This window comes from Loxodonta africana, chromosome 9 (genome assembly GCF_030014295.1).
Source record: "Loxodonta africana isolate mLoxAfr1 chromosome 9, mLoxAfr1.hap2, whole genome shotgun sequence".
NCBI classification, from domain to species: Eukaryota; Metazoa; Chordata; class Mammalia; order Proboscidea; family Elephantidae; genus Loxodonta; species Loxodonta africana.
The window spans coordinates 46,866,764-46,889,387 of NC_087350.1; the positions used below are offsets into that span (position 1 = coordinate 46,866,764).

The 22,624-nt window shown below is 46.9% G+C and overlaps 1 protein-coding gene across 4 annotated transcripts in view; it reads right to left on the reverse strand.

Annotated features, from left to right (window-relative positions):
• The window catches only part of SPTAN1 (spectrin alpha, non-erythrocytic 1), a 62,112-nt gene that overhangs the window by 698 nt on the left and 38,790 nt on the right, over nucleotides 1-22,624 (reverse strand). For 3 of the 4 annotated variants that reach the window (XM_003407692.4, XM_023544872.2, XM_003407690.4), the window contains 25 exons: nucleotides 22,377-22,558; nucleotides 21,284-21,383; nucleotides 20,935-21,132; nucleotides 20,683-20,829; nucleotides 19,901-20,004; nucleotides 19,555-19,717; nucleotides 17,361-17,492; nucleotides 17,002-17,139; nucleotides 15,991-16,095; nucleotides 13,649-13,857; nucleotides 12,016-12,136; nucleotides 11,648-11,769; nucleotides 11,139-11,271; nucleotides 9,723-9,821; nucleotides 7,936-8,095; nucleotides 7,163-7,239; nucleotides 6,321-6,530; nucleotides 5,623-5,919; nucleotides 5,046-5,158; nucleotides 4,547-4,564; nucleotides 1,969-2,023; nucleotides 1,296-1,492; nucleotides 1,111-1,164; nucleotides 873-1,019; nucleotides 634-781 (listed from right to left, as the gene is read on the reverse strand). In XM_003407692.4, coding sequence (XP_003407740.2) covers nucleotides 634-781; nucleotides 873-1,019; nucleotides 1,111-1,164; nucleotides 1,296-1,492; nucleotides 1,969-2,023; nucleotides 4,547-4,564; nucleotides 5,046-5,158; nucleotides 5,623-5,919; nucleotides 6,321-6,530; nucleotides 7,163-7,239; nucleotides 7,936-8,095; nucleotides 9,723-9,821; nucleotides 11,139-11,271; nucleotides 11,648-11,769; nucleotides 12,016-12,136; nucleotides 13,649-13,857; nucleotides 15,991-16,095; nucleotides 17,002-17,139; nucleotides 17,361-17,492; nucleotides 19,555-19,717; nucleotides 19,901-20,004; nucleotides 20,683-20,829; nucleotides 20,935-21,132; nucleotides 21,284-21,383; nucleotides 22,377-22,558 — 3,429 coding nt within the window. The remainder of the gene's footprint in view (nucleotides 1-633; nucleotides 782-872; nucleotides 1,020-1,110; nucleotides 1,165-1,295; nucleotides 1,493-1,968; nucleotides 2,024-4,546; nucleotides 4,565-5,045; nucleotides 5,159-5,622; nucleotides 5,920-6,320; nucleotides 6,531-7,162; nucleotides 7,240-7,935; nucleotides 8,096-9,722; nucleotides 9,822-11,138; nucleotides 11,272-11,647; nucleotides 11,770-12,015; nucleotides 12,137-13,648; nucleotides 13,858-15,990; nucleotides 16,096-17,001; nucleotides 17,140-17,360; nucleotides 17,493-19,554; nucleotides 19,718-19,900; nucleotides 20,005-20,682; nucleotides 20,830-20,934; nucleotides 21,133-21,283; nucleotides 21,384-22,376; nucleotides 22,559-22,624) is intronic. The other variant, XM_023544871.2, reaches the window with a different exon arrangement.

The window sequence follows — 22,624 nt, forward strand, 5'->3', positions numbered from 1 at the left end:
CCTATGTCTACACAATAAGATTTGCAGTTCTCCTTAAAGTCTCTTGTTAGTTGCTGTCGAGTCAATCCTGACTCATGGCGCCCCTGTGTGTGTGTGTCAGAGTAGAACTGTGATCCATAAGGTTTTCAAGGCTTTGACCTTTCAGAAGCAGATTGCCAGGCCTGTCTTCTGAGGCATTTCAGAGTGAGTTTAAACTGCCAAGCTTTCAGCTAGTAGAGTGTTTAACCCATTTGCACCACCCAGGGGACTTCTGAGGAACAGTTCTACCCTGCCGCAAGCTGGAACTGACTGGGCAACAACAAGTTTCAGGAAGACCTGTGTGCTCAGTGTCTGTAGTCCACCTGGGGTGTAAAGGCCACATCTGCTACTAGCAGTTACAGTTGTATTGCGTTTCATTTGTAAATGGGGCTAAAACTCGTTCCTGCGTGGTTTGGGAAGGATGGAGTAAGCTGTCTGGTTTGAGCACCCGGCGTAGGGTAGGGCTTAAAGTGGGACTGTTCGACTAGACTAGCACTGCTGATTCACTGGAAACCTTTGGCTTCAGTTTTCAAAGTGAAGCCTCCCAACAGGAAAGGGAAGGTCCTGGAAAAGCCCTTACTCTAAACCACTTCCCAGGTCCCAGAGCTCACATACCTGGTATAACTCCTCCTTGGTCACGTACGGCTTTCCCTCTGAGCTGAGGGCACGGAAGGCGCTCTCGATCTCCTCGCTGGACTTGACATTCTCAGTCTCACGGCTGATCATGAAAGCCATGTATTCTTGCAGGGAGACATGGCCATCCCTGGGCAAGGGGCAGACAAGTGGAGTGAGCAGGGAGGACAGAGTAGGAGCCAAGGGCAGAGGATCCTCCCGACACCTTCCCTGAGGCTCACCTGTTTGGATCCACAGTGTCTAGGATTGCCTCAAACTCAGGGTCAGGTTCCCCTTCTTCCACCATGGGCAGGTCATAGCCCAGGGAGCGCAGGCAGGATTTGAACTCCTGGTGATTCAGCCTGCCAGACTTGTCCTTGTCAAAGTGTCTGCAGCACAAAGCCGAAGGCGGCTCAGCACACAGGCCTGCTGCTGGGTGCCCCCCCTCCGCCAGCCCCCAGGAAGACCAGGACTACTCACTTAAACATCATGCTGAACTCCTTGAGGGCCTCCTCGGTCACACCTGTTGTATTCCTAGACAGAAGAGCAGAATTAGGGCCCAGGTGCTCACCCTGCACCACAGTGACATGTTGGTTTCTAATGCCTCTGGGGTGACCTCCGGCAGGGGGCCGAGCCCTGTCTCCCCACAGTGCCCTCCCAGGTACCTGGCTTGGATCTGCTGCTCCAGATTGTGCTGCATGCGCATGCCCAGTTGGTCCAGCTGGTCCCACTGCTGGGCCAGGCCCACGGTGCTGTGCTCCGTGTACTTGTTGTCCAGGATAAGTGCTTCCTCCATGGCGGCGCCTAGGTCCTCAATCTTCTTCAGCTGACTCCTCATGGCTCGAATCTCCTGGTGTTTGCGCTAGCGGGTGAGAGCAGAGCTGTGTGGGATGGAGCTCTGACCTCAGCCACCAGGCCCGGGTGCCTGCTCAGCTCTCTCCTGTGTCCTCACCCCCAGCCTGAGCCCTCCAGGGCCAGACGTGTGGCTTCTGACTAAAGAGGGAAAAGTGGGTGGGGGCGAAGAAATCCAGAATGGCCTCACAGCAGAGGGATACTTTCAGTGTAAGAGAAGTCCCAAACCAGAGGGTAGACCTGCCAGGAAACAGCACATACTAAGGACAAAAGGAGCCTATTTACAAGTAGGGTGACGGTTAAAGACAAAGGCTTTCTTTAAAATGACGAGGTCTCAGGCTGCTTTAAGCCAGGAAAAAAGGGGTAACCAACCAGCCATCTCATTTCTGACTTGGAACCAAGGACAGGCAGGCTTGCTTGTGGTGGGGGTGGGGGTTGGGGGGTTACATGAAGGTCTTGTTGGGCCACAAGCCCAGGGGCGCTCACCTTGGTAGCTTCAAGCTGGGATTCAAGGGTCCCTGACTCTTCCACCATGCAGGACCTAAACACAGCAGCACAGTGAGACTATGGCCTGATCAAGAGCTCCAGTAACTACCTCTCGATAAGGATGCCTGGCAGTCTCCAGTTCCTTTCACTACAGAATAAAAACCCCACGTGCTCTTGGTGGTCTCTTTCTAACTGGCTCCGTGAGCCGGGGAGAGCAGGAAACGTCTCCCTATCTCAGACAAGAAGGTACCATCTGCTGTGGCGAGCCACCTGCCCAAGGCCAACTGGTGAGCCAGGGCTGAGCCCCACCTAGCCTGTTCCCTGCTCCCAGCAGAACCCTGTTTCTCATGTGGCTCCTTGGGCTCGGCCAGGGTGTGACATGGTACCTGACCCAAGCCAAGCTAGGCCCTCAGAGGGTGACCCAGGAATTGATTTTAAGCTTCCTCACGGGAACAGAGAGCTGTAGGCCTGACCGACAGCACACCCTCTCTGCAGCCATGGGGAGACTGAGGCACTCCATCTAGGCCTGACACCCAAAAGCCAGAGACCTTAGGGAGGAGGGGAGGCTGACAACCTGAAAGCCACCCCCCAAAACCCCTGGAGTCTCCCTGCAGGTCCCTGAGAAGGGGAGCCACATTCTAGGGTGAACGACAGTGGTGGTGGTAGGGGGAGGGTGATAGTTAGATGACCCCTCGGAGTGCTACGAGTCATGACCAGATTTGGGTTTTGAAAATAGTACTAATCAGCTGCCCAAAGAGGAGATGGCTTTGACTAAGCTCAGGGATTCATGTTGCATAATCTAGAGACAACCAGGGCCAGAGATTCCTGTCCAGGGTCAGGTTATGGAGAGCAGGTAGGCCCTCGGGAGCCGCCATCTTCCCATCATGACAGTGTGAGACCACAAGAGGCTACCAGTGAACAGCGACACAAACAAGTTGGGGTTATCGTGCAGGGACAAGTTCACATTGTGCTCATGTCCTTGGTGGGATTTTAGCCCAGCCTCCCGTGTACCCACCTTTTCCCCAGTCTACCCTTTTAAAGCCCAGTGAGCCAGGGTTAGCTCTGAAATTTCCCCAAGTTCAAAGTGCTCTAGCAAGGCAAGGCACCCAGCTTCCTCCTACCCCAGCAGATCAGACTCACAGTCACGCCATGTCCCCAAGGGAAAAGCACACCCCCAGTATCTGGGGGCAGGAGGCTGGGTGCCGGTGCAGTGGGAGGAGGACAGACCCCTCCTTCCCAAGCGGCCGAGGGCGGTGGGTTAGTCAGAAAGCGGAGCCGCCTGGGGAAGTCAAGAGTGCATTGGTAAAACCACAGTGAGATAAGAGAAATAAGAGGAGAAAAACCTTCCAGACAGATCATCCCCAACTTCATACTGATAGACACGAATGACCCGACGATACGCTATGCTATTCAAAGAAAAGAAACCAAATGAATACACCAAAGGGGGGTGGGGGGGGCAAGAGCACACTGAGACAGACACATGCCACGAGGTCCAAGCTGGCAGTGCACAGGAGACGGCTACCCGGCACCCAGGCAGTACATGGTGGGAGACCCAAGGGCTGGCCTGGGAGGGCAGGTAGCCTTGGGCAGCTCACGCTGGGGCTGGGCAAGATGGGACAGGGCTGGGGAGGAGCCACAGGAAAAGGGGAGCGTGGCATCTCGTGGAGACAGACGGAGACCAGCAGGCACAGCGACGGGGGCTAAGGAGGAGAGCCGAGGGCCAGGGTGTCTTGGGGCCTCAGACTTCCTTAGAAACCACAGTCCCCGGTCCCTCTTGCTCTGTCGTTAGCATGTGCAGTCTGATTGGTTTGGACATATTTTTCCCATCACCACCATTAAATGTTCTATTTACTCTGCAAACCCCTAGAAATGCTGGTCCCTTCAATCAGAGAGGGTCTTACAGTGGGCTTTGGCAAGAACCCAAAGGTGGCTGACTGGGACCTAGGAGGGGCAGCCCTGCTCCGCTCTGCTGGCTGGCTCCTCCAAGCCCTGTCTCCATCGCGCTGTGCATTCCGTTGTCTCTCGGCCCCCGGAAAGCCAGGAGAGAGCTCCGTGTGGGGCACTGAGGCCAACATACAGCCCTTTCTCTCAGCTGTGGACTTACTGCACCCAGCCTGAGACCCTAATTCTGTGGTCTAGTTTCATGCCCACTCATCACCTAGGAGCTGAATATCCCTCTGGACATGCTGGGGAAGTAGAGGCAAAAAGGCCAATATAATCACAATGGCTCAACAAACTTAAGAACTCTCAGAGGCTCTGGACTCCGGCTCTGACTTCCTGCATGATCATACACCCTCCCCGAGGAGAACCCTCGGAATCAGAGCAGAAAAGCAGGAGTGGCTCCCCTCCCCAGACTGCAGGCTGTCAGGGACAGTGGGCTGTGGAGCAAGACACACACTCTTTGTAAGGTGACAGGGACAGAGAGGGCATGGGGTGGGGCTGGGGCTGCACAGGCCGAGGGGAGTACAGCCAGCCCTGGGTAGGAGGGCCCATCCTGGAATCCTCTGCAAGCCAGGGAACGGAGGGACAAGCATGAGACACCACCACACCATGAGCCCAGAAATAAGACGATATTAACCCATCAAGGAGGTACGTTCTGTGGCGATGAAATCCCAGCAGCGTAAGATGAGGTGGTGTCCGGGGCAGCAGCAGTCAGGAGGAGGGGTATGGCAAGAAGACACAAGAAAAGGCAAAACCAAGAACATCAGCATTCAATCCTTGTACGATCTGTCACTGGGTTGCTGTGGGGGCTGACCATGGCCTAAGCACAGTCCCACCCAGCCCGGGATCTCTAGCCACAGACTCTGGGGGGACATGCAAGAAGGCTGCTTTGACTCTGCCCACCCCCTCCAGCTGCAGAGCCAGAGTGGACTGTGCCCCTAACCCTTCTTTATTGCTAGCATGCCTTCTGGGTAAGACACCACACCCTGGAGCTGTGGTGACACCTCGGTCCTCCTCTGCATCAAGTCCGGGGCTGGAGGCCTGGGACTCAGCCATGGGGACCAGAGTGTTCCCCAGGCCTGGGCACAGCAGGGACCTGCTGGCTGCCTCCCTGGGGCTGTGCAGGGGCAGGGCACCTGGTCTCTTGGATCCACTGGTGGAAGGCGTTGGCGTGCTGGGCAAACTCCTGGCGCAGCTTGTCGTTCTCCTCCTGCCGCCGCTGCTCCTTCTGCAGCTCCAGCTCCCTTTCCTAAGGACCAAGGGAGGCAAATGCTGCGGACTCCTTCATGGATGAGCTTGGCATGGAGACGGCTCTACCCTTAGAATGGACTCGTTGGCTTTAAAATTTGAGAGGGGCAGGAACTAAATTTTTTGAAGCTGAACTAGAATCACTTGTGGATTAACCTCAACCCAAAGATGGTATGGGAAGGAGTCTGGGAGACATTAACTGAGCTCAGAAGATTAAATAGTCCTCTTTGCTCACAGCTCCCCAGGGAAGACATAGAGGGGAAGTGATGGATCACAGTCAAGCAGTGAACTGATATGAATGGTAACTTCTGATACACAAATTCAGGCCTTTTCCTTCTCCTCCACTTCCTCCTAAGTCTTGTCATCCTTCAGCAAGAAGGGGCTGCGCTGACAAGGGGCCCCAGGCTGAAAGCTCTGAGCAGGAGTGGAGTACAGAACAGATGGGGAACAGGGGAGAAGGTGCACCTTGATGATTTTCTGGAGGTTCCTCCAGGTCTCCTCCAAGGCCTCCATGGTGAACCAGGTGTAGGGATTGGAGGCCACGCGGAAGCTTTTGATCTGGCGGTCTAGCTCGGCCAGCTGGTTGAAGTCGGCTTGGGCTGAGCTGAGTGAGGAGCGGAAGGCATCATGGGCCTCACGCAAGGCTTTGATTTCTTCCAGAGAGTTGCAGCGCACGGGGTCTGTTAGGTCCTCTTCTGCATTTTCAAACCAGCTGTTGAAGGCAGAAGCCTTTTTGGCGAAGGTCAGGAAGAGGTCCTCCACCTGAAAGCAAAGGAGACACCGATTTAAGAGAGCTGCTAGGCCTGGACTTGCCTTCCTTGGCCAGGAGAGCGGGTGGTGGGTATGCTGAATGGCAAAGGCTAGCTTAGAGGGAACCAGAGGTGAGTACGGTGTGCTAGTTGCTGGGCTCTGTTTTCTGCTCCTTTTTCTCACTCCCACTTCTGTACATCCTCACCAACCTTTCCTCCCTTTCTTCCTGTTGTACCTTGGTACATGCGAATTCAGTCTGTCCTGTGTGCTTCTGAATGGCACCTTCATTTGCCCTGTCCAGACCATTTTGCTGAGGTGCTTTTCTTAACAACGATGGCAGATCATAGCAAACAGAAGTTGGATTTGCCTTCCTGTGTTTTGGCCCAGCTGAGCTTTCCTGGTCCCATCCTCACCTTGCGGAAATGACTCTGAGCCTCCAGCAGCTTCTTCTTCCGTGTGGCTGAGTTGGCCAGAAGCTGGCTCCACCTTTTCATGAGGGAGGCGTGCCGGGCCTCAATGGCCTTTGACTGAATGTGCTTGGCAGCCAGCAGCTGATCTTTGAGGGCAGTGATGTTGGCAATGCCTTCCTGCTGGAAGGCCTGCAGGCCAGCATCAAAGGTTTCCTGGAGCAAGGAGGGATAAGCCAACTTGCAGCGACTGCAGTGCAACTAGGGCTTACTCGTCCTGAGTGCAGAGCTCAGAATGGCACCATCTGTCCGCTTATAGTCTCCCCCTCTTCCTGACACCTGCCCGCTCTTCCGCATCTTTCAGACCACCTCCCTCTCCCCTGCAGATGACTGCTTCCCCCTGGTCTCCTGCTTCCAGCCTTGCGCCCCCTGCCCTGGCACTCCGGGCTCTCTACTCCTCCAGCCCAGGCCACACGCCCAGCCTCTTCACCCGACTAGTTCCAGTTTATCCTTTCTAATTTAGCTTAGATGTCATCTCCCCAAGAGACTTTCCTGATCAACCCTCTCCTGCTGAAGAACGAGCCAGATATCTCCTCTGAGAGAGGCCCACAGAGCTCTCTGCCTTGCTCATCCCTGTGAGCACCCATCACATGGCATAAAAGCCTGGTTACTTGTTTCCCCAGTTAGTCTGGAAGCTCCCTGAGGACCAGGACTGTGCCTTACTCATGCTGATCTCTAGTGCCTTGCATAAAATAGTCGAATATCTCAATGAAAGATGCTGACCACCACTTGTCTAGCAGGAAATACTATTTGAATACATTTCAATTAATGAATCAGCAACAACTGACCTGTTTGGTAAGAAGAGTTTGGACAGAAGACAAATCTCGGCCATAATCATCTGTCTTCAAGCTGTTCTCCTTTTCACCTAGAAAACCAAGCATGCGAAGTACACCACCCCTTCTCAGTATAGTGAGATTAAAACAAACAAGACAACTGGGGCAAACTATGATTTTGTTTACATTTAAACCCCGATGTCACTAACAGCAGTCTCTGAACTCACATCCATGGGCTCCTCCCTGCACCCAGGCCTTGTTCTCTACCTGTGCTGTGGAAAGGCTGGACGGAACCATCCCAGAAGCCTTCCAGGCTGTCCCAGATGTCGTTCAGTTGCCACTTATGTAAAAGCAACTACTAAGGATTTGTCAGTCCTGGTATCAGGATCTAATTTTTCATCACCAAGGAGCTGGGTTACAGCCTCGACCCATGTAGGTAATGGGACAGTGCTGACAGTCTGGTCCCCTTTAGTGTGCCCGTTCTGTTTGTGTGGCGATGTCTGCTGCTTTCAGCGTCTATGGACTTTTGTTTTGTTAGCCTTAGTGTTAGCCCAGTGCCAAGCACTGCTGTGGCCCTGGCTCTTTGGCCTCAGGAAACTGTCTTGTAGATGGTGGCCAGTGGTCTGCCCTGGTTGGTAGCAGGGTTCCCTGAAATGCCTGCAACTAATCAGTTTCTTCTCTGTGGAAGAAAATCACCTGCATGGGAAACAGACGAGATGTGGCTCTGGGAACAATCTTCCTGGCCTGGAGGAACAAGAAACGTCAGGCCTTGCTGAAACAGTGCTTACCAATCCAGGACTCCACGACGTCAGCCTTCCAGTTGAACTGAAGGAAGGCAGAGTTCTCATCAAGTTTCGCCTTCCTTTGGGCTGCAGCTCTCTCAAGGTCGGAAACCTTCCCGTTTAAGCCCTTCATCTTTGAAGAGATGTTCTCCTCGTGGTGATTGTTCTAGGCCACGAAGAGAAGCACAAGCACGGGTCAGCCTCGCCTCCTGCTGCAGCCGCCCCACCTCTGCCCTCCCTGTGAAGGCTTTTGCTTTCTCTAAAATGGGCCCTTTGCTCCCCTGTCCACTGCCAGGGGGAGAATAACGGGCAAAACTTCTCTAAGAGAACAGAGTAAACACCTTAAAAAGACCAGCACCCTCTGTACTGGCCATTCTACTTGTAGGAGTCTATGCTAAAGGAATAATGAGGAATGTGTTCAAATGTTAAGTTACAATAATATATTCGTTAGTATCGTTTTTGAGAGCAAAAAATTAGAAAACGATCAGTTAAATAAAAATCTGTACATCCAAACAATGGCTACTATGCATATGAAATAAAAACAATGGCTCAAAAAAATGTTTTGACACTGTGGATATCGACAACTGTTAAGCCCCAAACACTGATTCAGTCTTGGTTAAGTCTGTAGTTAAAAACACTGACAAGTTACAGCAGAATTTAAAGAAAAACTTTGGGAGGAAACAAAGATTGTTGAACCAAGTGTCACTAAGAAGAAAGTACTAGGCTCTTTGCTCGCAGGCTGAAGAACATTCCCAAACCAGTTGTCTCACAATAAGTGAGAGTGAGCACTGTCCAGGTGTATGGGGTGGTGGGTGGACGGGCAGTCATACCTATGGCTATGTTCACATCTGGACACAGCCTGGATCTGAAATTAGTTTCTTGTTAGTTTATTTGCTGATAAAGACAAGGATAAAAACGTTTCCAGTAAACACTGTTACCTCCCATGGAACAAAACCCTAATCTTGTATGCATGCTTACTGAGTGCAGTCTGTGATGAGAAATTCCATTATTACTCACTATGTTTGTTATAGAAAATTATACTTGTTACAATGTTTGTCTTGCAGCATGAGGTTTATGGTGGTGATTAGTTCGTGAACACCGGCTGAACTTCAATATGTATGCAAGCTGACTTCACCTGCAGGTGAGAAAGTACCAAGCTCCTTGATTTGTTGCTTTCTCCCTAAAGTGCTGTTTAAATGAAATAAACCTTGTGATTCTAACTGATACAACGACCTGTATAGCAGCCAGATCTTTTGATAATTTTATAGAGCAGTGTAATCCTGTAAACATGCATGTATTTAGTGGGTGGCTCTATAAATGTGGAGAGAAAAAGTCTGGAAGGTTAGATACTAAGATCTTATTAGTAGTCATCTCTAGGTGCTGGGTTTATGTGTAATTTTTATTTTGTTTTGCTTATTTGTATTTTCTAATATCTCGATAATGAGCCTGTATTGCTTGAGAAATAGAAAATTAAGAAAGCAACCATTTGGGAGTCCAGTGTCACAGAAGGGCCAGCAGAGATGACAACAGGAATGCTTCTCTGTTAGCTTAATTAAGGCAGAAAAAAATAACCAATGCAGAGTAACTTTACTAACTGGCTTCAAAAAGGGAGACATATCCACTTATGTAATCTGTCTCTTCTTTATGAAGCACAGAAATGGTACTGTTACTGGTTTCCGTGCAAGCCTCTGTTTGGTCAATCTCCCAGGAGATGAACTTCCCGGGGCGCCATGGTACCAGCAGACTGGTGCCCTGGAGTGGGAACCGAGGGTTTACCAGTGGGCCAGGCTCACCTTCTTAATGAGGTCTTGTCCATTAGTGCAGACATCATTCACGCGATCCTTGTGGACAGTGAAGTCTGTCTCAAAGGCTTCGTGTTTCTTCAGCAACCCCTAGCGTGGAACCGACAAGGCCAGCTGTTGAGAATCTACTGTACGCCATTGTGGCCAGAGGGGACAGGGCTGATACGGTCCCCGCTCTCACACACATTACAGGTATACAAATAAATGTGTAATTGTAAAGGTAGTAAGAATAGGATGCAGAAAATAACTGGTAGTGGCGGGGGGGAGGGTGGAGTGTGGTTGAGAAGCTACAGTCAGGAAGGCCTTTCTGAAGGGGTTAACATTTGAGCACTCATTAATCAATCTGTATAGTGTCCCCGTTGTCTCTAGAAGACCACGAGAATGAACACAAGGCAAGCTGAAGATAATCTCCCAACAAAACAATGACACTTATTTTTAAGACATCACTTGAGCTCATCTCATGTCTTTTCCTCAGTACAATTAAACCACTGGAGACAATACCCTTTTTGCTTGCTTCTAAGGAGCTCAACTACATATAAGATGGAAAATCATTTACTTCACCTGAATTCTGCCTAAATCATCCTGAACTAGTCGGAAATGATTCCGGCTGTGAGGAGTGTGGCTTGGGTGATCCCCATTCTTGGGAATGCAAACTCTGCTTCTATACCTGGTGGCAAATGTTTAGATACATTTGGTATGGTAAACTGAAAAACATGACCATGATGTTTTGTAGCTTTGCTCACTGAGAGGCAGGTCTAAGCTGCCTTGCCAAACAGAACTCAGTGAGGATGCTTTGTGATGATCAGGCCTTAAGAGGCCTCTCAGCTTCTACCTTTGCCTCTTTGAGTACTGCCTTGAGAGGGCCACATAAGGAAGCTGGTTAAGTCTGCTAGAGGATGAGAGGCCATGGGAGAACTGAGACATCCCAGCCAACAGCCAGGACCAGCTGGGTGAGGTCGTCTCAGGTCTTTCGGCTGAGCCACACCTCAACCTGAGCACAGCTGCAGGAGTGACCCAAGTGCAAAGAGCAGAGGGATACCTGCCATTTCACAGAATCCTGGGAAAGAGTACACTGCTGTGGTTTTTAACTGCTCAGGTAGGTGGGTTGTTTCACAGCATTAATTAGCCAATATACTTAGGGAATACTACTCTGTGTGGTAATGATACTACTTGACTGACAATAGGACTCCGTGAACTGGGGCTGACAAAGTCATGGCAATTTTGTTGAGAGAGGCAACCTCCCTCGCAGGAGATCTTGAGGGTAAGATCAACTGACGAGGCCTTGGCTGCTGGCTGTGTGCACACCTCTAATGGTAAGAGCAGGTCCACTGAACAAACACGCAAGAAGAGTGAACAGCAGGCAGCTGCTAAGAGGGAAGCAGGTGGCATCTTTAGTTTCTCTCTGACCTGGATAGCAGCAAGAGTATCTCCATAATCTTCACTGGCCACCAGGGTCATCTTTTCATTGATCCAGGCTTCTTCCTCTTCCACATTGGCTACAAACTGCTGATATTCCAAGGACTCATCTAGCCGCTGACCCCTGTACAGGAGATAGGAAAAAATAATCAGCCATGGTCACCACCAACTTTAATCCTGACAGTTAACATACGCTTAAAAATATTCATGAAAAGGGTGGTATGTAAATGTTTTAATTAAGCCTCCTGTTTACCACTCATGAGAGATAGTGTTCTTCAAACATGAAATTCTGGAACCATACACTGGGTCCAGATTCACATAACGGGACAAGTTCAGCGCTGGTCTGTAGGAGGTGGCTCTGGAGCAAGCCCACCTGGTGCTTGCATGCCCAAGAAAATGGTTCAGGAGCTGGCAGGGGGCTCTGAGTGGCTGGCCAGCCGGCCTTCGAGTGTCAGCCTTCCACACTGCACCGAAGAGCAGCAAGTGCTCTGACCACTCACCGAGCTGCTGCCAGCTGCTTCAGCTCTTTCCAGTGCTCCACAAACTGTGCCAGCCGCTGCTCAATCTCCTCTTTCCCAATAGTGTTATCATCAGACAACTTCTTTCCAGTGTCCAGGACACCCTGATAGGCAAGAATGATTAGGTTAACAGTGGGCGGTTTTTCTGTCATCTGCTTCTAGATTCCTGCCTCAACACTTCCAGAAAAAGACCTTAACGTCAAATTCAGAATTTCTCCTTCTCTGTTTGGGCTGAGGAGTCATGAACATTGTGCAGACCTCAGTGAAATAAACAAGACGACAGGATTTCTTTGTCATCTGGGCCCCATTCAAACCCCTCTGTCCTCTCAGCCAGAAGAAGCCCTCCTCACCTGAATTGCTGGCTCATGAGCAGCCAGTTCTGCCTCCAGCCGTTTGTGCTTCTTCCTCAGGTTCTGAACACCCGTTAGGTCTCGGCCATAGTCCTCGGAACTCACCAGCAGCTTCTTCTCCCTGGACGACACAGGCCAAGGGTGAGCCTCCACCTCTACCCATTTTCAATTTGAGAAGTTTGGTCAAAAGCTGCAAAACCTACAGGCCCTATGATGCCCTCATCTTACGTCTACCAATCTCTCCAGAAAAACCCTTGCCAGTCTTCTGGAAAACAAAAGCCTCTATTTCCCAAATAAACAGTGTCCAAGTATCTCCTCTGCCCATTCACGTATCCATGAGCACCTACTGTTATCCTGACTGTAGAGGGTTGGGGATGCACTGGAGAACAAGGTGGCACCACTCACGCTGCCCTTATGAACTCTATCATATCCGTATGTATGTAAATATATTTAAAAAAAATACACACATATGTTTATTTAAGGAAGTGAGAAATTGAGAAAAAAGGATTTTATCCTTAAACTCTCCTTTAAGAAGTTCAGTTTACATCACACTTTGGTGAGTGGCGTCTGGGGTGTTAAATGCTAGCAAGCAGCCATCTAGAATGCATCAATTGGTCTCAACCCCCCTGGAGCGAAGGAGAATGAAGAACACCAAAGACACAAGGAAAATATAAGCCCAAGAGAAAGAAAGGGCTACATAAACTAGAGAGTTCATCAGCCTGAGAGCAGAAGAACTAGATGGTGCCCAGCTACCACCAATGACTACCCCAACAGGGAACACAACAGGGAATCCCTGATTGAGCAGGAGAAAAGTGGGATGCAGACCTCAAATTCTAGTAAAAACACCAGACTTAATGGTGTGACTGATACTGGAGGGACCCCAAGTTCTGTTAGCCCAAAACTAAAACCATTCCTGAAGCCAACTCTTCAGACAAAGATTAGACTTGACTATAAGACACAAAATGATACTGGTGAGGGGTGTGCTTCTTAGCTCAAGAGACACATGAGACTATGTGGGCAGCTGCTGTCTGGAGGTGAGATGAGAAGGCAGAGGGGGACAGGAGCTGGTTGAATGAACACGGGAGATACAGGGTAGAGAGAAGTGTGCTGTCACACTGCAGGGAGAGCAACTAGGGTCACATAACAAGGTGTGTATAAGTTTATGAGAAACTGACTTAAATTGTAAACTTTCACTTGAAGCACAACAACAACAAAAAGAAGTTCAGATTTCAGATCTTCCCCAGAAGATCAGACTGTTTTCCAGATACAAACTCACTAATTTTCCCAGTGACCTAAACAGCAGGGTCTAGACAAGGTCAAGTGTAACCACTACCATTTTAGAGTCCATAATTGATTGCTGTAACTGCATGCCTGGACTCCAGAACAAGAAACTGAGGCATCCCAGTCAGTGGGTGGCAGAGCTGAGATCCCAACCCAGGGTGGTTTCCGAGCCTGGCTCCTTTTTGCCACACTTCCCTGTCTCACCACTAAACTCCGAAACACAAAACCTCATGGACGAGGCGACCCAGACCTCTTGATCCACAAAATCAATCCCAAGGTCCCTATCACGTGCAATTCAAGGTGCAAGAGGCATTCTGAAGGACCCAGAACGTGAAGCTGCAGGAACACATACTTGATCCAGGACTCCTCATCATCCATGTCCCGGAAGAACTGGTGCAGGCGATGGGATTCGTTCAGCTTGGCTCGCCGGGAAGCTGCCATGCTCTTGATCTTCTGGAAGCGACCGTTGATGGTGTCCCGCTTGTCCTTTACTTGGGAGGTGTCGAAGGCACTGCTGGTCATCAGACTGTCTGCTTGGCTGTTCAGGTCCTTCAGGCGATCCTGGGGCACAAAGGGAGGGTCATAAATCTGGGTCTCCCAAGCATATTCCTCACTGAGAAGATGGCACCAGGAGGTTTAACAGGTTGGTTTAACAACAGGACACAGTTTATCGTCTGCTGTGAGGGGTAAATTCTTGAAGGCAGCAGTTCTCTGAGTGAGATGGGCCCTGGGGTTCTATGAGGTTGAAACTACTTTCTAACAATACTAAGATATTCGCCGTTTTTCCTGTGTGGAAATGGCCACTGATGGTGCAAAAGCCCTGGGGGCAAACTGCTGGTGCCTTAGCCCCAGGCTGTACTGCAGCAATCAGATCGTTCACTGCCTCGGACTTGCCGTAAAAATGCTGCTTTCATGTAAGAACATCCTTAAGAAGGCAGCAAAAATTGTTAAGTTTATTAAATATCCATCCTTGATATAAAACATGTCATTTTAATATTCTATGTGATAAAATTGGCAACTCTATGGGGCAGTTCTAATCCGTCCTGCAGGGTTGCTATGAGTTGGAACCGACTCGACGGCAGTGGGTCTGGGTTTTTTTGGTTTTGGTTATGTGATAAAATACCCTGTGTGCTTAATTGGGAAAGACACACGAAGCCTTCTGCTGTTCACCGAACAATGTCTGCGTTGAAGAAAAGCTCCTGTTGGGAGTGGAACCAGCCGCTTTTTTCATGGACCACCATTTTTATTTGGAAGAACTGACTGATTAACTACAGTCATTCAGATTTGTGCATTTGCAGATACTTTGTTAAAATGAAGTGAGCCTCCTACTTTAAGGAAAAGTGACAGAGTTTATTGTTAATAATAATATTCAAGCTTTCAAGAGAAAATTAAACTTTTGGAAAATTTACATCCACCACGAGCTTGACAGCTTCCCGATTTGTAAAGATTTTTCTCACGAGACTGGTGGTGATAAAACAAATGCTGATGTTTTGATACCATGCGATGGGAGTGTCAACATTTAGAAGGTCTGCGTAACTCAGGGAACCAATATTTTCCAAACGATTTAATGCATGATGTTACAAAATCACGTATGGGAAAAAGATCTCGATTCAAAGTGCAAAAATAGACCAGTAGATTTTAATATAATACAGTATGAAAAATTGATCGATATGGTTTCAGAGTCCACATTACAGCTAACTTTTAAGAAACTACAACTTACTGAGCTCAATATAGTATCAAAGAAGAGTACCTACAATTATCTGAATTAAAATACTCCGACCTTTTCTAACTACCTGCCTGTGTGAGACCGTTCATCACATACAACCTATCACAATGATGGAATTCAGAAGTAACTACAAGAATCTAATTGCTTCTATTAAGCCAGACATTGCAGAGATTTGCAAAAAGGTAACCAATGTCACTCTTCTCGTGACTTTTTCTTTCAAAAATGTAGTTATTGTTCATAAAAATGTTATTTATGCTACTTATAATTTGTTTATATATGTTAAAGGAGTTAATATTTTTTGAATTTCCAGTTTTAGTCTGATTTTTAATTGTGAAATAATTAGATTAATAGAAAGTTGCAAAAACAGTACAGTTTCTGTATACCCTTCCCCAGTAGTAACACCTTACATAACTATAGTACAATACCCAAACAGGGAAATTGATGCTGGAACATTCCGTAGACCTTACTCAGATTTCACCCATTTTTACATGCACTCATTTGTGCATCTCTGTATGTGTGTTTTATCATATTTGTGTAACCACCACCAAAAATCAAAATACAAAACTGTTCCCTTAGCACAAAGGAAGGCTCCCTTTGGCAACCCCTGTATAGTTACACCCACCCCCCATCCCTCATTATCTCTATAATTTTGTCATATTTCAAGAATGTTCTATAAATGGAATCATATAGTATGTAACCCCTGAGATTTAAAATTTAACTTCAAAAACTTATTTAATCTTCAATATGGTTTAAGTATTGACAGACGGAACACACATAAACAAAACCTCTTTGGGGTCCTCAATAATTTTTAAGAGAATAAAATGCTCCTGAGACCAAAAAGTTTAAGAACTGCTGCTTTAAATGATGGACACTAACTACTCTCCTTTCTCAAATGTCCCAGCTCTTGTTGGGAGTTATGCAATGTTGTGTCCCAGACACCTATGGCCTGGCCTCCTCCCTCTGCTAACCTCATGGGCAGAGATGTCCGCCTCCAGCAGCTGATGTTTCTTCAGCAGGTTGTTCACAGAAGCCAGGTCTTTGCCGTAATCTTCAGATGCCAGAAGGGCCTCCACCTGGCAGTGGAAACACAAAAGAGAAAGGCTACTGTACAGTACACATTTAGTGTTCTGGAAAATCCAGGATGCCCCAGTTTTATTCCAGGTCCTTGCTTGAACACTCTTCTCAATCACGAACTTGTTCTGCCTACTCAGCTTGTACCAGCCTGCACAGCCAAAGACACCTTCTCCCAAGGTCAAGTGAATGCAGACTCAAGAGCCTACTGATTTAAATACAACAGCTAAAGGCAGCAGTCACTGAGCCTTCACCGTGGTATAATGTCAAAATGCACAGCAATCCAACTTCAAGGGGACACCCCCTAGGGAAAGAATCAGTGGTATGGACAAAGTTTAATACACAGATACGTTCACTGTGGCAAAATTATTATCACCAAAAAGCTGGGAATACCTGAAATGAGAACTTACATTGTGAGCTCAACTATATGAAAAAACGTATCTACACCAATATTAATGAAAATATGTATAGAATGAAAAGATATTCTAAAAATGTCAGCAGTGGTCGCCTCTAAAGCATTTCTAGTTCTTTGTATTTTCTGTACTATCCACATTTTCTACAGGGAGAATGCACTACTAACTCACTGGTATTTTGACTGCTATCTCAGCATAGACTCGTTAGAGCTGCCTGCCACACACACTCTGTAATCTCTTCCTGTTTGCAATTCCTATGGAGATGAGTGACCCATGCTCCACGTCCCACCAAAAATGAACTCTCTCTTCTCTAAACATTTACCCTTCTGTGTATAAATCCCTTACAATATGCAACTTATATCTTGATAATAAACATTTCTGTCGAAAGGGGCACCTGGTGGGCCTGCCTTGTCAGTTTTGGGCTCACTGACTGACCTACTACCCAAATGACTAGAAATCTGCTACTGGTGGGAAGGGAAAACCATTTAGCATTACCTCAGAGAGCCAGAAGTCAAAGTCCTTGATCCCAGTGTTGAAGTTCTGCTGCTTGTTGGCTTCCTTCAATTTCTGGCTCTTTTCAGCTGACTTCTGCACCAGGAATTGCCACTGGTCAGCTAAGGCAGCCAGCCGGACCTGGGGGAGAGAAGACGAAATCCATGAGGAACCTCCCTCCTCTCCTAGAGCCTGATTTGATAAGATCCAAGAGAGAAGAATGGGAAGAATTCATAGGAGCTATCTGTAATGTGGGCAAAAGTCTTCTAATTTGTCAATTTTCTTAAGACTGAATTTCAAAATCGTCATTAAGTTGACAGTAACACGTGGGGACCAGGAGAAGAGTAGCTAGTGGACCATACCTTGACAGCATCTTCGCTGCCAGCACAGGCCCCACGCTCAATGAGGGAGTTGCCCATGTCGATGACCCCACGGATCCGGTCAGCATTGGCGTGCAGCTCTGCTTCGAAGGCCTGGTGCTTCTGGTGCTTGCTCTGGAAATACCAAAAGCCACCTTTCAAAACCAGGTTCTGCTAGGTTACATTTATCAGGAAGGAAGAGATTCTCAAAAGCAAGAGAGCAGTAGTAAAAACTTAAAACAACTAGGGGTAAGGGTCAAAACCTTTTTTATAGATGGCAATCAGAGAATTTGTGTGAAATAATTTAGCGGTCAGTCTGTAGGGAGTCCAGGAGGTGAACTGAAAACTGACTCCTCAATCAGCTAGACTTGCTTTTTGGGAGCTAAGCCCTAGAATTATATACTTTCCAACATTTTTGCAGAAGACAGTTATGGCCAATTTCAGTTTTTAATTTACTTGTACATCAAGTTCCATCTATGGCTTTCTTCTTATTATAGCTTTCACAAATAACACACAGGGATATTTCATCACCTAAGGCAACATCTACTATTAAGCAATGTGATGGTCTGTCTTACACCTCTTTCGACAGGAAACAGCTACAGCTGGTACAGGCCTTAGGCTTTGCCGGTTACCATTTGGTAGCTGTCATTAAACAAAACTCCTGGAATCTGTCAAACCCAGGCTTGACTGTAAGCTGAAATTTATTTATTTATTTTTGCTAGGAAAAGAGAGGGCTATTTAAGAATGATGGAATCCTGACCCTGGGGACCTGAAATAATTTTTAAGAATCATATAGAAACAGAAGGTGTCAAAACATTGCCAGCAAGAGACAACTGCAAGGACATAGAAGCTGTGGCACAATTCTGGGTGAGAAACACGGGGTCTCGGGGTAGTATTATTTGGGAAAAAAACTAAAAGAAAAAAAGCAGTAGAGTTGGGGAAGAATTCTGCATCAAATGTTTCATTTCAGAGGCAGCAACTGTCAAAGGATAGAGCCGTCTGGTTGCCTAAACTTGGCACTAACGTAAAGTCTCCTTGTTATGTAATTCCAATCACCTGACCCAAAATACACAAACAAAAAAGGTCTTAAAATACCCATATGCCCTGATGAAAGTCCAATTCTCCTCTCCTTCTGTTTCATGTTCTGATCTCTCTTTGGTTCACATCCCATTCATTCTGGTTTTATTTCTTCATTTCTCTCACCCGTGGAAGCAACTTCTGAGCTACGTGTTAACTGAAAAGGCCCTTTCACAGCTCCCTGGGTGACACCCCCTCTTATCCTTCTCACACTTAGATTTGGAGGTAGATCATCTGCTTCTCCATAGTTCCCTAGCTTCCCCACTCTAGTAATCAGCACCTCTGGGTGCCAGACTAGATGTGCGACCAAATGTTCCCACCCTGCTAGAGTCCCCACCCTGAGCCACAGAATACCATGAACCCACTGCAAGAATAGACCAAAGTCTATTCAGCAAGCTGGTGACTGCATTTTTCTAAAGCAGCACTCTTTGAAACGAAGCAGTCAACTACTGCCCCCAAATCAAACATTGTACAGAACTTGCCTCAGTGATAAACTGGGAGCGGGGAGTGGAGGGCTGCAGGCTAATTAAAATAGAGAAAGCCACATCCCACAGGGACACGTGAATGAAGTGTGACGGATGATTAGAAATGAAAAGGATGGATGAAGAAACACTAGCAGACTGTGTGTGACCACAGTAACAGTAATCTCTACAGAAGAACACAAATACTGGAGCTCATTTAACTAAAACTCTTTAAAAAAAAAAAAAAAAAGACAACTTACCAGCAGCTTGGAAAGCTACAAAAATAGATTAAAAAGAACAAGAGTTCAGTACACTGACGTGAACATGCGTATCAGCTATTAAACAGAAACCCATTTTGCTGTCATACTTCCGCTGGGAAGCTCAGCATTTGGGGACTGTGAATAAAAGGGGAATTTTATAGACTTTTATAGCAGACATGGTTTCAATAGGCAAATAAGGCAAGCAACTTTTAAATGGCTCTGACGATTTCTTAGGGCTTTTCTGCTGGTTCAGCTTACTAAAATAATTTTCATTGGCTTCGCCAGGGAGACAAGTAGATTGTTTTTACATATCCCCCTTTTAACGATGCCTTGTTTAACAAAATCTACTCAACAGCACCAGACTATTTCAGAGATAAACATCCAATCAGTTCAGCTCACCTGGATGTTGGTGGGATCCTTGTAGGACTCATCACTTGCCGTCTGTAATTTCTCACTGATCCAAGCCTCGATCTCATCCACATCCCTGCTGAACTGCTGGAGGGTTTGAGATTCTCCTAGCTTTGACCTTTTCTCGATCATTTGGGCTTTTAGACGTCGCCACCTGAGAAAGTGAAACCATTAATCAAATGTGACCATTCCTTACCTTGTGGAGGAGTAAGCTGGAAACAAGGAAACAGCCACTTGTTTCCCCCAGCAATCCTCGGGACGAGGCAGAGCAGCGCTTACACAAAGGGTGCATGTTCTCTTGGAGTCAGTGACAGACATCAGCCCCCGGAACACCTACCTGTCCAAAACCTCATTACGGCGGCTAGAAATGTCTCCTTTAGCATAGTGGCCAGCAGAGATGAGCTGATCGGCAAAGGACTGCAGGGCGGCTATTTTCTCCTCCTGTCAGCAAACAAAGGCAGGAGGTCAAGGTGGGCAAAGTGACTCTGCCTGGACTGCAGGTTTTGAGTAGAGAATGGTTACTTTGGGTGACTGAGAACTAGCTGGTGACAGGATCAGAATACACTGACACTTCAGAACCAAGCACGTAAAAAGCCAGAAGAAAGCTTGATTTCAATCATTACTAGAGTTTAACTCAAGAAGATTCCAGGTCACACGGGGGTGGCGCAGAGGTTACAACACCATAGATGTCACACAAAAAACTTGGCTGAATCACTGAAAAGGTTGTCAGATTTTCAACAAAATAGTTTAGAAATCAAAGAGTTTTATATCTTTCTGAGTTTATGTTCCTGTATTCCTTAACTACCCATTTGTTTTTCTCCTCTTTCACAGTATTTTTTTTCTGTAGCATTCCCTTTATTAACACCTAAGAAATACCAGAATTTATATTTAAGCAGTTTTTCTATTTATGTTCGTTTCATTTCTCCTAGACTACAAGGTTCCTTTGAGATGTAACAATAAGTATGTTGCTTTTCTGGTATGGCCAATATCCAGAAGTAGGCTGCCAAGTCTACTTCTGATTCTAATTGTGAAGAGAGAAAGGAAGACTAGACTAAGGAAAGGAGATGAGGTTAATCTGGAAAATTTCACATTCAGGCTCTAAGGCGCAAAGGGCCTCACCTGGACATTAATTGCTTTGTCAAAGTCTTCATGTTTTTTGATCAGAGCCTCCACACTATCAAGTGAGTCCCCTTTGTCTTCGGTATTCAGGAAGGCCTCCCGGGCAGCCATCCAGTTCTCAGCTTGCTCACAATCCCTATGAAACAGCTAAGGAAGGGGAGAGGCAGGTGAGAAGATGGAGTCTTTGGCAATGAATAGCTGGTCAGAAATGCTGTTGAGCAAACAGGAAGCTATTGTCCAGAGCACATGTACCTGGAGTTCAAGGCACTGATCCAACATCATCCTGCGCTGAACCCAGGCCTTCTCTAGATCTGCACGCTCCTGATCTAGAATATCTAGTTTCTCCTTAATCTCTGGGCTGGCGTAGTGCCCATGAGCCAACAGCTGCTGCCCAAACTGCTCAAATGCCTGGAAAGTGCCAGCCCTGGCATCAATTTCTGTCCGGTGTTCCTGCCAAGAGGAGAGAAGAGATTAAATAACTGGCAGTGGATGCCCACTTTAGTGTCAAGCACCAATATACAACAAAGGGTAGGGGAGTGAGGCCTTCCATGGGCCAGCAGAACAGCCATGTTTCTGCTACTCAGCAGGCAGGTCTACCCACCTGATGTCGCTCCAGCAAAGCTTCAGCTCCAGTGACATCCTTCGCTAGCTCATCCGAGGATACCAACCCCCGTATTCCATTGATCCAAGACATAAGGTCCCTGGAAACCAGATCCACAGAGGAATAGCCATTACACGACTTGGCAAGCAGGCCTTCTACCCAGGAAAAGAGAGAACTACCTAATTCATGCCTCAGAAGGTTATTTTGGGTTAATCTAACCTAATGGAGCTAGATCTCCAGGCAAAGTATTTCAAAGTTTCTTCTTTTGGGGTATTAAAAAAATAAAGAATTCCTTTGAGGAAAAAATGAATAGCTTTATTACTAAAACCTTTTTACTCTGCAGAGTAACAGACTCTAACATAGGCAATAAAAAAAAAACAAAAAAATGTTTTTTTTTTTTTATTGCCTATGATCTCCAGGCAAAGTATTTCAAAGTTTCTTCTTTTGGGGTATTAAAAAAATAAAGAATTCCTTTGAGGAAAAAATGAATAGCTTTATTACTAAAACCTTTTTACTCTGCAGAGTAACAGACTCTAACATAAGCAATAGTATGGTTAAATTTTCTACAGCTTCAAATGAAAAAGGCTTTCATCAGGATTAAACCTTAAAAATCAAAGGCCTGTGCATACATTTAATCCAGCTTCTTACCAAATGTACACACACAAGGGTACAAAAATATACATGTAAAAATATCACCAGATAGCACAAAAACATACAAAAGTGTTATGTATATACAGAGATAAAGTAAATGTCACAAAAAGTTAACTGGTGACTAGTCTTCCTGTTTTTTTTATAGACTTAAATTTTTCCTAAATAAAAATAGTTGGCAGAAAAAGACTGAGGTTATTACCTATATCGATTAAGTGAAAATTATGTCTAAGAAAAAAATACTTTTTGTCAGGGGCAAGAGAAGATGTGTGTGTGTGTGTGTACACGTGCTTGGATAGGAAAGTAGAGACATATTTTTGACTTTTTGGAATTCTGTACTGTTTGAATATTTTACATTGAGAATACATTACATTCATAACGAAAACAACCATTAAAAAGACGATCCTATGGCTCCAGAACTCTGAGCTAATACTTTGCTTCTTACCGGAAATCACTAAGGAAGCGCTGCAGGTCATGGGAGTCGCCCAGCTTGGCCTTGCGCTGGTCTGCACGTGTTCCCAGGCTGTTCCAGGCCTGGTTTAGCTCGGTGCATTTTTCCTGTAGGTCCTCTGCTGACTCAGGATGAGACTGGATCAGGCGCTCTGCTGTTTCCCCAAGGGAATTTACCTACAGAAAGAAGGTGGTAAGAACACAAGAAATAAGGGAGTTCCATTCTAAAGAAAGTAAGACTTT